Source organism: Terrapene carolina, unplaced genomic scaffold, assembly GCF_002925995.2.
Source record: "Terrapene carolina triunguis isolate 2854851 unplaced genomic scaffold, T_m_triunguis-2.0 Scaffold68, whole genome shotgun sequence".
Taxonomy (NCBI): domain Eukaryota; kingdom Metazoa; phylum Chordata; order Testudines; family Emydidae; genus Terrapene; species Terrapene triunguis.
The window spans coordinates 67,496,217-67,510,785 of record NW_020664419.1 but is presented as its reverse complement, the minus strand read 5'-3'; the positions used below and the strand labels follow the sequence as shown (position 1 = coordinate 67,510,785).

General features: G+C 40.1%; 1 protein-coding gene across 1 annotated transcript in view; it reads left to right on the top strand.

The window, feature by feature from the left end:
* The window catches only part of PPFIA2 (PTPRF interacting protein alpha 2), a 624,013-nt gene that overhangs the window by 365,280 nt on the left and 244,164 nt on the right, over nt 1-14,569 (top strand). Inside the window, exon 7 of the mRNA XM_026648822.1 lies at nt 11,527-11,691. Within this exon, the coding sequence (XP_026504607.1) occupies nt 11,527-11,691 (165 nt within the window). The remainder of the gene's footprint in view (nt 1-11,526; nt 11,692-14,569) is intronic.

The window sequence follows — 14,569 nt, the reverse complement described above, 5'->3', positions numbered from 1 at the left end:
ACTTGCAGATGATACAAAACTACTCAAGATAGTTAAGTCCAAAGCAGACTGTGTAGAGTTACGAAGGGATCTCACAAAACTGGATGACTGGGCAACAAAATGGCAGATGAAATTCGATGTCTATATATGCAAAGTAATGCACATAATCCCACCTATACATACAAAATTATAGTTAGTATCAATTAGGAAAGGAATAGATAATAAAACAGAAAATATCATAATGCCACTATATAAATCCAAGGTACTCCCACATCTTGAATACTGCATGCTGATGTGGTTTCCCCATCTCAAAAAAGATATATTGGAATAGGTAAAGTACAGAAAAGGGCAAGAGAAATTATTAGGGGTTTGGAACAGCTTCCATATGAGGAGAGATTAATAAGAGTGGGAGGAGAAGCTCAGAGTTCCTGATTTAGAACTTATCTACATGACAGTTTTGTACCATTGGTCTGGAAGTATTTCTTCACACAACGCAAGTCAACCAGTGGAACTCTTTGCCAGAGGATGTTGTGAAGGCCAAGACTATAACAGAGTTAAAAAAAGAACTAGATAAATTCATAGAGGATAGGTCCATCAATGGCTATTAGCCAGTATGAGCAAGGATGATGTCCCTAGCCTCTGTTTGCCAGAAGCTGGGAATGGGCAGCAGGGGATGGATTACTTGATGATTACCTGTTCTGTTCATTCCCTCTAGGGTAACTGGCATTGGCCACTGTTGGAAGACAGAATACTAGGCTAGATGGACCTTTGTTCTGACTCAGTATGGCTGTTCTTATTATAACTTATTTTTAAGATTAGGTTGTTACAAACTTGTTTGAACCCTTTCTGAATATTAAGATATAGCTACAAGTATGTTATAGCCAGGTGCTTGAGAATATAATATACTATATAAAATGTTCAGTCTGGTTAAGGAAATTGCATGAGGTTTCTGCTTTCTGTCGCCAAGGACAAGTAAATGTCAGGAAGATAAACCATCTTTAGCCATAATGCCATGTTTATTATCCCTAAGGGTGTTATACAAACTCAGATAAGCTGCATTTTAAACTTTACCTTGCTTTAACATTATACTATTTCCTTCTGTGCTATGTTTAAAATATATATTTGTTGTTGAAATTTGTGCTTTGGAATCAAAGTTAATTGCTATGGCAGACAGATGATAACTCTAAGGCTCTTGGGTCAAGAGACAAACCCATAAGAATGTCTTATCTAGACCAGAACACCTCCCTCTTATATAAATACCAGATACGGATTACCTTATCTCAGGAAGACAAACCATTTAAAACATTCATGTTTTTTGAAGAGACTTGACTGTGAAAATTAATATAGTGTTGTGTTATCAGAGCAATAAATCTAGGTAAACCCACACAAAGAATCCATTTCACAGATATTGTCCCAAAAGACCATTCTTGTCTGCCACATTTGTTCAATATAGTCTTTTGGTCATCCTGATCCACAATAATACATACATTGCATTTAATACAATGGACTCCAAAGATACTTAAACTTAATTCAATTTTTTTCAAGGTTATAGCAGGAAATTGCCACATCTACCACAGTAGTATTCCTTGGTAAACTTTGTATTGTGTTGTTCTTCCATCCTAATATGTTTGTACCAAGAAAACCACCTAAACCAAACCAGTACTGATGGAGGAAGTTGTTGGCTTCCGCTATGAATATCCTCATTGCTGATCTTGTCTTGTCACCTAATATGGAGCAGTTGACGAAGACAATGAAAATTGAAAATGTCAATTTTCCACTTTTCAGCCTTTCTCAGCACCCATGTTTCACTGCCCATAAAATAAAATTGGTATAATCATAGTTCCATAGATCTGTAGCTGCATTGCAAGTTTGATGTTACGACATCTTCACAGAGGCCACAGAAGGGCCCAAAACATTGTGCAGTTGCCTGCTATATGAGTGTCTACATCTTTTGAGCATCTTCCAGCACTGTCCATGACCCTTCCCAGGTATTTGAAAGTTGCCATCTGCTCAACATCAATAGATACATGGCATGGTTTCCTATTTCCACATGAGTTTGGCCAGGTTGTGTTCTGTCACCATCGTTGAATATTGGCATTGATTGGCTGATGGAAAAGCTTGAGGAGGCAGCTGTTGGTGGTGTTTAGCAGAACACCGTTCTGCTTCAATATCTCCAATATGCTGATGTCATTGTCTAGGTGGCTCAGTTTAGTGAATTGCTGATGACCAATCTGGTCTGGTTATTAATCCAGATACAACTATCTCCCTGGCCATTGCCATCAACAAGCCTCCAACTCCAGATTGCGACCAATTTAATATTAACCTGTCCAGATGGTAACTAATTTTTATAATATACTGCAAAAATAAGAGCAGAACTCATTGTATTAGCTTTTTATGCTGCTTTCAAAGAGTATATATCTCAGTATCTTTAGGTTAATGGTCTTTTCTGGCCATTATCAAACTACTAGTTATCTGCAACCAAAGATTAAGGGCTGGTATTTTCATAAAACTTTGCTATATGTTAGGCCTTTGTGATTTACTATAAAATAACAGTATTTAGGACAACTTCCATAGGATTCAGATATTTAGAAAATGCTGGAACACATATTGATACTGAATACATTTATATTCAAATAGTCATTTTAACAACATAGGGTAGAAAGTACCTAAGTGACTTAGAAGAGCAAGTCTCATTGACTTTAACTTTCAATAGGAATTGCACTCCTAAATAATAAAGTTGCTTTTGAAAATCAGTCCCACCTGTATTAAACACATTTGCCAAATCAAATAAAAAAGCAAGATGCACGAGTTTCTGAGAGGACATAGGAGGAGTTGCTTCAGGCAGAGTGTGTGTGTTTTAGTACTATTTAATCTAATCAATTACATACCTGCCAGCTTTTCAGAACAAAAGCTGTTGAAAATATACATGAAATGCATTGTACAATTCTTCTTGAGCAGAAGGACGGGGAAATGTTCTTTTTCCTGATTTAGTGTGAATAGTTAAACTATTATTAGATCATTGCTTCAAAACAATTAATCAACCACACTTTGTAATATGTTAATTAAATAAATTAAAAAATAACTTTATTTTCTTTCTTCTTTCCCTGAACTCCACTTTCTCTTGATGCAGCTTTCCTTCTGTCTTATTCAGGATCGATGTTTCTTCAAAGCATGTTTTTTCATCCTTTCTTCACCCCATGCATTTTCCTCCACCATCATCTTTTTTCCTACATTTCCTTTACTTCTAGTTTTCTATGCCTCTGTCCACTTTCCCCCAGTTTTTTTCTCTTGGTTTCTCCCTTGAGTCCTCCATCTCTCGTCCTGTTGCTCAAGGTGTGTATTATCCTGTTGTTGCTGTTTTGACAATTTAGTAAAATGGCCTATTGGAATAAATAAATAAATAAATATTAGAGAGAAATTTTTTTTAATTCACTAAAGCCCAGCTCCTGCAAAGCCTACAACCTGTGAGTAACCCCATTGATTTCAGTGTATTGACTAAAGCCTCAAACCTTCAAAACACATTCACATGTTCAAATTTATGCAGTTAATGGGCCAGCTCACAATGCATAAAATAACTGTGCACTTGTCTAAGCTCAGTCCACATGTCATTGCTGATCTATGTAAATGAGTAGGTTCCCTGGTTAAGTCCGTAATTCAGCTAACTTTACTAACTTTATGCATGTATTTCTGTTCCACGAAAATCAAGCACATGCATTAGTGCCTTGCTGATATGGGGCCTTAACTGTCTACACAATATATGAAGAAAATTATGGAAATCCTAGAAATGCTCTCTCCATACATGTGGCTTTTGTTTTTATTAAACTTTTAAAAAGGTGTTTAGTTCATTCTTAAATGTGTGGGGTTGGGATTTGTTTGTTTGTTTTTTAAAATAGCAAAGACCTCTTTTCACTTTGTGGTCACCAGAACTCAGGATTTCTAAACACACCATGTTAATTCAACTGTTTACCTTGCTACCTTTACTGTGGGGTTTAAAGTGTAGCTCTACCAGCAATAGATAATAATGAATTCCAACTTGGGGATCTTATGACACACATCATAAGACTAAAATTCATTTGTACTTTTTAGATTCTTTATAATGCATTAGAAAAAACTGTTTTTTTCCAATAGAAAAATCGTAGCAACAATTTGATAGTTTGCCTGGATAAATTCAGACTGCTTGCTGCAGCAGCAGAACTCCATTTTCTTTTCTTTGCCATGCAGCTATCCCAATGGCAGTTCTAATGTCGGCACAGCATGACACAGTGTGAAAGAGCAGGCTGTCTGCAGCACCTCTTGACGCTGATTAAAGTGAACCTTTAATTATCATTTTTTAAAAATTCTAAAGCTGTTCTTAACAGACCTGTTATGCTGTGATTCTAAGACCAGCTCTTTTGCAAAACTGTTCTGACATGAAATCTTACTGTATTCTGCTGACATGTGCTTCAGGAATGTAACTCTATCGAATATATAGATCTTCATGTATTGTATTGTTTGAATGAAGTAACCATGTATCTAGAGTTGCCAACTTTCTACTTGCACAAAACCAAACACCTTTGCCCCGTCCCTGCCCTGCTCCTCCTTTGAGGCCCCGCCCCTGCCATGCCCCTTCTCCAAGGCCCTGCCCCCACTCACTCCATCCCTCCTCCCTCTGTCGCTCGCTCTCCCCACCCTCACTTACTCACTCACTCATTTTCATTAGGCTTGCTAAGGGGGTTGGGGTGCGGGAGGGGGTGAGGGCTCCGGCCTGGGGCAGAGGCTCTGGGTTGGGGCCGGGGATGATAGGTTTGGGGTGCAGGAGGGGGCTCTGGGCTTGGGGGGTGGAGCTGAGGGGTTTGGAGTATGGGAGGGGGCTCTGGGCTGAGGAAGGTGTTGGGGTGTGGGAGTGCGTATGGGCTCTGGGCTGGGAGTGTGGGTTCTGGGGTGGAGCCATAAAAGTGGGGTTCAGGATGCAGGAGGGCACTCTGGGCTGGGGCTGAGGGGTTTGGAGGGAAGGAGGGGGATTAGGGCTGGGGCAGGGGAGTGGAGGTTAGTGGGATGAGGTTCCAGCTGGGGATACAGGCTCTGGGGTGGGGCTGGGGATGAGGGGTATGGGTGCAGGAGGGTGCTCTGGGCTGGGGCCAAGAGGTTTGGAGGTCAGGAGGGGGATCAGGATGGGGGCAAGGGGTTGGGACGTGGGAGAGGGTGGGGGGCGCAGGCTCCAGGCAGCAATTACTTCAAGCAGCTCCCAGAAGCAGCGGCATGTCCCCCTTCCAGCTCCTATGCGGCGACATGGCCAGGTGGCTCTGCGCGATGCCCCATCTGCAGGCACTGCCTCTGCATTGGTTCCCTGGCTGCACCTATGCACTGAAGCCAGAAGGGGGACATGCCACTGCTTCTGGGAGTCGCACGAAGCCATGGAAGGCAGGGAACCTACCTTAGCCCTGCTGCGCTGCTGACCAGACTTTTAACCTCCCGGTCAGCAGTGCTGACTGGAGCTGCCAGGGTCCCTTTTTGACCAGGTGTTCTAGTCGAAAACTGGACACCGGGCAACCCTACAGGTATCATTGTGCACAATGGAACATGGGATAAATTTCCCTGAGCCTTTATTGGTTCACAGTAAAATGTGTTACGGATATGGCATGTTTCATGGTTAAGGAGACATTTGGGGAAGATACAGTGTGGTTAACTGATTTGATTCTCAACACACACTGATATTGAAAACATTATTAGAAACAAAAGGCTTCTGCTCACATTGTTGTATATTTCTGCTTTGATAATTGATTATACTTAGTTGAAAATTTGCGGCCACATTTTCAAAAGACCTCAGAAAACAGCTTACATCAAGTTTTCAAGAGCTGTGCTCCCATTTAGACTCCTACATGAAGTGGCAGATCATTTTTTAAAATGGGCACTTCATGTAGGTGCCTAAGTGGGAGCTGAGCTTTCTTAAAAATGTGGCCCCCAGTTGTGGGCACTGAGCTCTTTTGAAAAAGTGGCCCGTGGTTTAAAGGTCTTTGTTAATGGATTAACATTTTTTGTTTTTACTGCCATACAAATGTTCACGTGAAATAAAACAAAACACTCTGAATGCTTGTTTACTTCCTAAAATTACAAGAAAGGAAAAAAATGCATCTGGAGAAAAATTTACATTTGCTCTACAGTATTCTCAGGGAAAATTCAGACAAGCTTGGAGCAGGGGGAGGTGGAGGGGAAGGTTCAATTAGTTTTCATTACCTGTTATCAAATATGGCTAATAATCTTATGAAAGTTCAGCTTTTGGAAACGTTAGAAGAGTGAACAATAGTAAAGATTGTTGGCATTTTGAATTGTTGAGTGTACTTGATATGGAACTAGTATAACTGAGTTTGATTACAAATCTAATATCTACTTTAACAGCCTGGAAAAAATGCTGCAGTCTGAGCTCTGAACCGGGTAGTATATAATTCTTATACATTACAATCTATTTTTGCAATTTAGGGCCATTATAAAAGATTTTAAGCAGAGGATCATTAACATGGCAGTTTGCTGCACTTCTGCTGCCTACCTGGATATGTAGGAGTTGGTTCAAAACATATTCCTTAAGAAGAAATGATCAACAAGTAGCCATTTGCCATTTATAGATGTAAATGGAACTTCAGATTTGTCTCTAACTGAAAATCGAACGACAAAAACACCTGATCTATCAAAGAAAAAGAAGAAAAGTGGTCAAGAGACAATGTAGAGCCCACACTCCAGCTTAGATTCTCTCTTTGCTTGTTCAGGTGACTATAGGGTTCTGGTGGAACAACTGGGGTTAACAACCAGAGCTTTGGAGCTGTGCTCCGGCTCTGCTCCAGCTCCAGGCAAAAACCTGCAGCTCCACTGCTCCGGAGCTGCTCCTCCCTCCAGCTCTGGGCTCCGCTCCAAAGCCCTGTTAACAACACAGGCAAAAGTGGGCCAGCTAGCTGAAGATTAGTGTTGGAATTTTTCGGTAGTCAGGAATATGAACCTAGAGGTGAAAAACCTACGGTCCATTGTGAAATTTAGCCATTTGGTCATGCTGGAACACTTTGCAGAACCACTCTGCCCCAGAAAAAACAGAGGTGCATTCTTGTGCACAGGGATAAATAGAACAGGCAATCCTTGCAGTACCCTGAAGACAAATACTATGATTTACCTCCCCTAATCATATCCTAAACATCCCTTGCCGCCCATGAACATCTACAATATCTATCTTAGGTACTTATGTGGTCCCCATTGCCATGATATCTGAGCACTTTGCATTCTTTTTTAATATTTATATTCACATCCCCTTTTTTGCAGATAGGAAACTGAGGCATTAAATTGCTAAGTGACTTGCCCAGGGCCACACAGGAAGTCTGTAGTGGAGCAGAAAATTGAATCCCCATTCTCCCATGGTCCAGGCTAGTACTCTAACCATTGGATGATCCTTTGGGAGTGTCATTTAATAAGGCCTTCAAGTCAGCCAACTTAACCCTGCCATAATCATCGTCTTTATAGATTGTGGGGAAAAAAATATGGGACTCTCAGTAGGGAGTAACAGAGGGTCCTGTGGCACCTTTAAGACTAACAGAAGTATTGGAGCATAAGCTTTCGTGGGTGAATGCCCACTTCATCAGATGCAAGTAATGGAAATCTCCAGAGGCAGGTATAAATCAGTATGGAGATAACGAGGTTAGTTCAATCAGGGAGGGTGAGGTGCTCTGCTAGCAGTTGAGGTGAGAACACCAAGGGAGGAGAAACTGCTTCTGTAGTTGGATAGCCATTCACAGTCTTTGTTTAATCCTGATCTGATGGTGTCAAATTTGCAAACAAACTGGAGCTCAGCAGTTTCTCTTTGGAGTCTGGTCCTGAAAGTGAGGGATCATTGTCCTGGATGGGTTGTAGTTCACTGATGATGCGTTCGAGAGGTTTAAGCTGAGGACTGTAGGTGATGGCCAGTGGAGTTCTGTTGGTTTCTTTTTTGGGCCTGTCTTGTAGCAGGAGGCTTCTGGGTACACGTCTGGCTCTGTTGATTTGTTTCTTTATTTCCTTGTGTGGGTATCGTAGTTTTGAGAATGCTTGGTGAAGATCTTGTAGGTGTTGGTCTCTGACTGAGGGGTTGGAGCAGATGCGGTTGTACCTCAGCGCTTGGCTGTAGACGATGGCTTGTGTGGTGTGTCCAGGGTGGAAGCTGGAGGCATGAAGGTAGGGGTAGCAGTCGGTGGGTTTTCGGTATATATATCTACCGTGATCTACAACCCATCCTGGACAATGATCCCTCACTTTCACAGACCTTGGGAGGCAGCCCAGTCCTCGCCCACAGACAACCCGCCAACCTTAAGCATATTCTCACCAGCAACCATGCACCATAACAACTCTAACTCAGGAACCAACCCATGCAACAAACCTCGATGCCAACTCTGCCCACACATCTACACCAGCAACACCATCACAGGACCTAACCAGATCAGCTACAACATCACCGGCTCATTCACCTGCACGTCCACTAATGTTATATATGCCATCATGTGCCAGCAATGCCCCTCTGCTATGTACATTGGCCAAACTGGACAGTCACTACGCAAGAGGATAAATGGACACAAGTCAGATATCAGGAATGGCAATATACAAAAACCTATAGGAGAACACTTCAGCCTCCCTGGCCACACAATAGCAGATGTAAAGGTAGCCATCTTACAGCAAAAAAACTTCAGGACCAGACTCCAAAGAGAAGCTGCTGAGATCCAGTTCATTTGCAAATTTGACACCATCAGATCAGGATTAAACAAAGACTGTGAATGGCTATCCAACTACAGAAGCAGTTTCTCCTCCCTTGGTGTTCACACCTCAACTGCTAGCAGAGCACCTCACCCTCCCTGATTGAACTAACCTCGTTATCTCCATACTGATTTATACCTGCCTCTGGAAATTTCCATTACTTGCGTCTGATGAACTGGGCATTCACCCACGAAAGCTTATGCTCCAATACTTCTGTTAGTCTTAAAGGTGCCACAGGACCCTCTGTTGCTTTTTACAGATTCAGACTAACACGGCTACCCCTCTGATACTTGACATCAGTAGGGAGTCAATTTCTATTGAAAAGCATAACTAAACTCACTGTTAAGCCAGAGAATGTGGACATGTCCTCTTGAGCATTCATATGGCTAGCAAAATGCCTGCGTTCAGAGTTAATGTCCAGAAAAATGAACAACTATTAGCTAAAACACTTCCGTAAGCAATACAGTAAGAACGGATGTTGAATGTTTGCAGGGAGTCTATAATTCCCCACGGTTCCTTCAACACTTATCTATGATGTCAGCTTATTTCTCTTTATATGATAAAATATGCAAAAGAATATTTTTCACAGGTACATTAATTTAACAGATTTTATGATAAAGTGGGAAGGTATTTGAATATTTATCTGTCTTTTAATTTTCTTTTTTTTTTTTTTAAATTTTTGGGGGGTCTTTTTTTTTTTTTTTTTACTATTATACATATTTAATCTTTAATGTTACCTTTAAGTTAAGGTTCAAGTTAACTAAATATTTGGTGTGGAATGATAACTGTGAAATGTAGGGTCGGATTGTTTAGACTCCACTAAAGTGGTGCAGCAATGAAGAGGCACTGGACCAGGAAGAAGCACGGCCTGGAGATGCTCTAATTTAGGCCCACATTTAGGAAAGCAGCTAAGCACATGTTTAAGTGCTGTTCTGAATAGGAGTGAATTTAAGACTGTGCTTCATTGCTAATGTGAATCAGTGCTTTAGCATGGCCCCTCATCAATCTTTCCTGGGTGGGGCTCCAAACCTGTTTGCACCTTAAAGCTGCTTGCCAAAGCTGTGTCAAAAAGCCTGCATCTGCCATCCCTCAATGTTTGTTACATCAGCGAATGACCCAGTAGAGCAGTGGTGGGCAACCTGCGGCCCGTCAGGGTAATCCGCTGGCGGGCCATGAGACAGTTTGTTTACATTGACAGTCCACTGGCACGGCTGCCTGTAGCTCCCAGTGGCCGCGGTTCGCCATTTCCCTGCGGCCCGCGCTGCTTCCCGCAGCTCCCATTGGCCGGGAACAGTGAACCACGGCCACTCGGAGCTGCGGGCGGCCGTGCCTGCGGATGGTCAATGTAAACAAACTGTCTCGTGGCCCACCAGCGAATTACCCTGATGGGCCCCGTGCGGCCCGTGGGCTGCAGGTTGCCCACCACTGCAGTAGAGCAAGCTCGTGCACATCTTTTCATGTGGATTGCGTTTGTTAATCTGCTTTCTTAACTCCAGAATGGCAAAACATGTTCCTTTTTTCTTCAGCTGTGTGGTATTGCTAAAGTTCTTTATATATTAACCTCATGTAATCTCTTACATATGCGTTTGGTGAATGGTTGTAAACTACTGGCAGGATGCAAGCCGGATGTGTTTTTAAAGTACAGTAATGGTAAACATGAGTCATTCCCATTTTATTAAGGATACTGTAATTTCAGTATAGTTACATTGTCATTATAGTTCAGTTATGCTCTGGTTATGCTTCTGTCATACCTGTTATCATCACTAACTCATAAGACTTCAAAGTTAACTATCTGACTGAGAATACATATATGCAAACATATATGTAGTAAACAGATTTGTGTTCTGATAGTAGATGTATTAAGAACCACATCAAAGGAGTAATAAGTAAATCAGTCATGTAACTTTTAAGCTTCCAGTTATATGAATTAGATGTAATTGCATGTTGAAAAGGAATACTATTGTGATTATACTGTAATTAAAGTATTCTTATTATACAGTATGACTCTTGAAGTTAGCCATTCACTTTCAATACAAATACAACTAACCACTGTCATGCTCAGATACTACAGGGATGGCATTGATATACCTTATAAAAATAGATAGATAGATTTTCAATATATCAGCAAAAAGATGTCCATAAAAATATGATTCTAACATTTTCTTCAGCTGAATGTAGGCTAGAAATCACAAAGAATGTACTTAGCAACATTTGTGGTCATTCCACATTCCATTACAAAAACAGTGAATATTTTAGAGCTTGCCATATTAACATGCACCATTAGCTATGCAACATGCATTTAGAATAAATACAGTGTTTTAAAACTTTAATGAAAATACATTGCTTGTTTTTGCATTCTCTGTTAAGTAAGTTTTAGTATAAATTAAATACAAATTACAATTAGGTGACTGATTTTCAGGCTTTAATTATAGACTGCATTAGTTGGTTAGCTTTATTAGTTATTTTTGTTATTAACATTCCATTAATTACTGTGACTAAAAAAATCATTTAAATATATTAAGTGGATTTTAGACAGGCAACAATAAATCTAAGTAGAGCAATTTGTTGTTTTCAAATGGTCACAGCAGTTTTTTAAGAAGATCTGAATAAAATTCCTTTTTTTTAATTTCTTTCATGTTCTCTGACTTGGAGTCAGAGAATACTGGCAATATCTTTAATAGTCATAGGCTTCCTCAGGTAGGGAGGTTGCCAAAGTCATTGTCATTTGGTAACGTGCAGTTTGTAATTACAATGCTTATGACCTTTAGGTACAAATGAATGATGTCCCTTTATGTTTAAACCCAACAGCTGTTACTGGAGCATTTGGAGTGCCTTGTTTCAAGACATGAAAGGTCTCTGAGGATGACGGTAGTGAAACGGCAAGCACAGTCCCCCTCAGGAGTTTCCAGTGAAGTTGAAGTTCTCAAAGCACTGAAATCTTTGTTTGAGCACCATAAGGCTTTGGATGAAAAGGTACAGTATGGAAAGAAGCGTACTCAGCAGGCTATCTCCTTGCTTTACCACACTTAGGATACAGCAGAGCAGCAGTATTGTTTCTCAGTTCTTGGAGTGTACTGTACATACTGAAAGTAGGACATCCAAAGAAAATCTTTGACAAAGCATGACTGACAACTGAAATGTTCATATTTCATTTCTTAGCTTCATTCTGGGGGGTTAGTAAGGATTTTACATAAAAATTAGGTCATCAGAACTTATTTGTGGCCACTAGTAGTTTTTGTTATAAAACAGTTCCATAAAAATTACATGACTGGCATAAACACCTCTTTCCATTAAGCACTAAGCAAACATCTCTCCCACACATGGAGATGCTAGTCTGTGTTGTGTATTTCAAGAAGCAAGTGATTGCTAAGAAAATATGGGCATCTCAAATTGCAATTCCCTGCAGCGGAATTGTGAATAAAGAGGTAGCAACATCAGTTTTCTCTCCTAACTAGACATCAGTACTTGACTTCTTTAAAAAGTTACTTCATGTAATAGAGGTTTTGATCTGGAATGCCAGGGAATTTTTATAGTATTCATTCATACAGATTTCTAAAATGTAAATGCACATCTGTTTTTGTGCAAGTCCTGCAAGAGTTTGAAAATACTCAACCACAAATTAATATTTGAGGAGTGGTAGTCCACAAAACTTTATGAATACATTAGTTATATTAATAGAATAGTATGTTTTTTCATTGTTATTAGAAGTGTCGAACACTGCAGGTTATGTCTCTTCATATTGGATTTGACTAACAGATGCAATATTACGTGAAAGTCACCTACACTTATTTAAAGTCTAACCTAAAGTGTATCTGTGTTTAGCTAGCAATGAGTGATATTTTATTAAGGTAATCATTACTAAAATGCATTTTAAGGAAGTTTATATAGATGTATTTATATATTTGTGTTTATGTATGTGTGTGTATCAATATGTAGTAGCTTCTCTTAGCTGTTAGGTTTAGGTTTAGTGAGCTTTCGGCGGTTGCATAATTTGCATAAACGAGTATTGTCAGTAATATCCTTTGGAGATTAGTAGGGTTTATGGTATTTTAAAGGCTGAAAAGAGTAAAAGCAGTAGAGGATTTCTCGAGTAGTTTTTAGCATTTAGTTGTATAATAAATAACAAGTCCTGAGAACTGCCAGTAGTTTACAACCATACATACTATTTACAGAAATTCAGCAAACACTGTATGTAAGAGATTTCATGGGGTTAATATATAAAGAACTTTAGCAATATGATGCAGCTGAAGAAAAAAGGGCTTATTTTGGGTTTAAATTGCAGCAAGGGCAGTTTAGGTTGGACATTAGAAAAAACTTCCTAACTGTCAGGGTGGTTAAGCACTGAAATAAATTGCCTAGGGAGGAGGTGGAATCTCTATCATTGGCGATTTTTAAGAGCAGGTTAGACAGACACCTGTCATGGTGGTCTAGATAATACTTAGTCCTGCCTTTAGTGCAGGGGACTGCACTAGAAGACTTCTCGAGGGCTCTTCCAGTCCTACGATTCTATGATTCCAGACCCTATACCTAGAAGCTAGAAGTATCCCCTTTCCAAGGATATAATGCTTCTATTTCCACCTTGTCAGGGCTGCGAGTTAACTGACTTTAAGGTCATGGCATTTTAATGTATAGAAAAGGTGTGACTTGACTGTAGCTGAATCTTATAAATTTTGGGTGTAGGACAGGTCTAACTGGGGGTGGAGGGGAGAATTCCACATTTGGGGTAGAGAAAAAGGAAATAGTTTTGTAACAGACTTTTTTTTTTAAAGAATGGTGGCTGCTTGAAGCTATTCAGAGCAGAGGTATGGAATGTTAGGACTTGTCTACATGGGACATTAGTGTGTGGTAACCCAGAGTGTAAAGCTTCAGCCCACTAGCTTGCCGTGAAATAACATCCTGCATGGACCCTGCTATAGTGCACTAACAGTTCGACATCACACTGTGATATACTCCCATTTCAAAAGTCCTGCAGAATGTTTAGTTCACTGTAACAGGGTCCACTGGGTGAGTTAGTGTGCAGCAAGCTAGTGCTCTGTAAATTCAAACCCTGATTTGCCACACACTAACTTGCCTCGTAGACAAGCCCTTAGAATAGTTTAGGAGAGAACAAATTGAAAAATGGAATTTCTGTACTGTGGGAAATTCTGATATTTTGACAGTTGTTTTAATCTCAAATAGGATGAAAAGTTGAAATATCAAAACTTTTCACACAATGAAAAGGTCAGAAAAATTCACTTTGGAAATGTTTCGTTTCATTTCAACATCAAAACAAAACATTTAAACATTCTTGAAATGAAACATTTCATTTCAGTTTGTTGACCTAAGATTAAATGTTTTGTCCAAGATGAACCGCGGTAACTCAGCCACAGGTTGAGACTGTGGTGAATCATTGGAGATGTAGTCTGGCTCAGAAGCTGGGTCCATAAGAGAGAATGGGGGCATGAGGTTTCCTCACCTACAACTCCCAGGAGGCACTGTAGCAGCTCAGAGAGATGCATAATGTCAACCCGAAACAAAATGTTTCATTTTGTTTTTCCTGGCAGAAAATTCTGCTGAAATCTCTCTTTTCCCATGGAAAATTCAGATTTAGATAAAACCTTATCTTACAATTGGAATATGTTTAATTCAACATTTTTGAGCAGCCCTGATTAGGAGGAGGTAGATTAGAAGGTAAAGAGCCAGTGAGGCAGCCAAAGGTGCATGAAAAATTTATCACATGGGTTTTTTCACATGGGTATTACCTCCATATATATGTTGGCTGTATGTGCATGTCTCTATCTATAGATATAGACCTATATAAAATACTGTCGGGGACTTTTTAACCCAGACGGCAAGGTTCGTTGTCTGACCG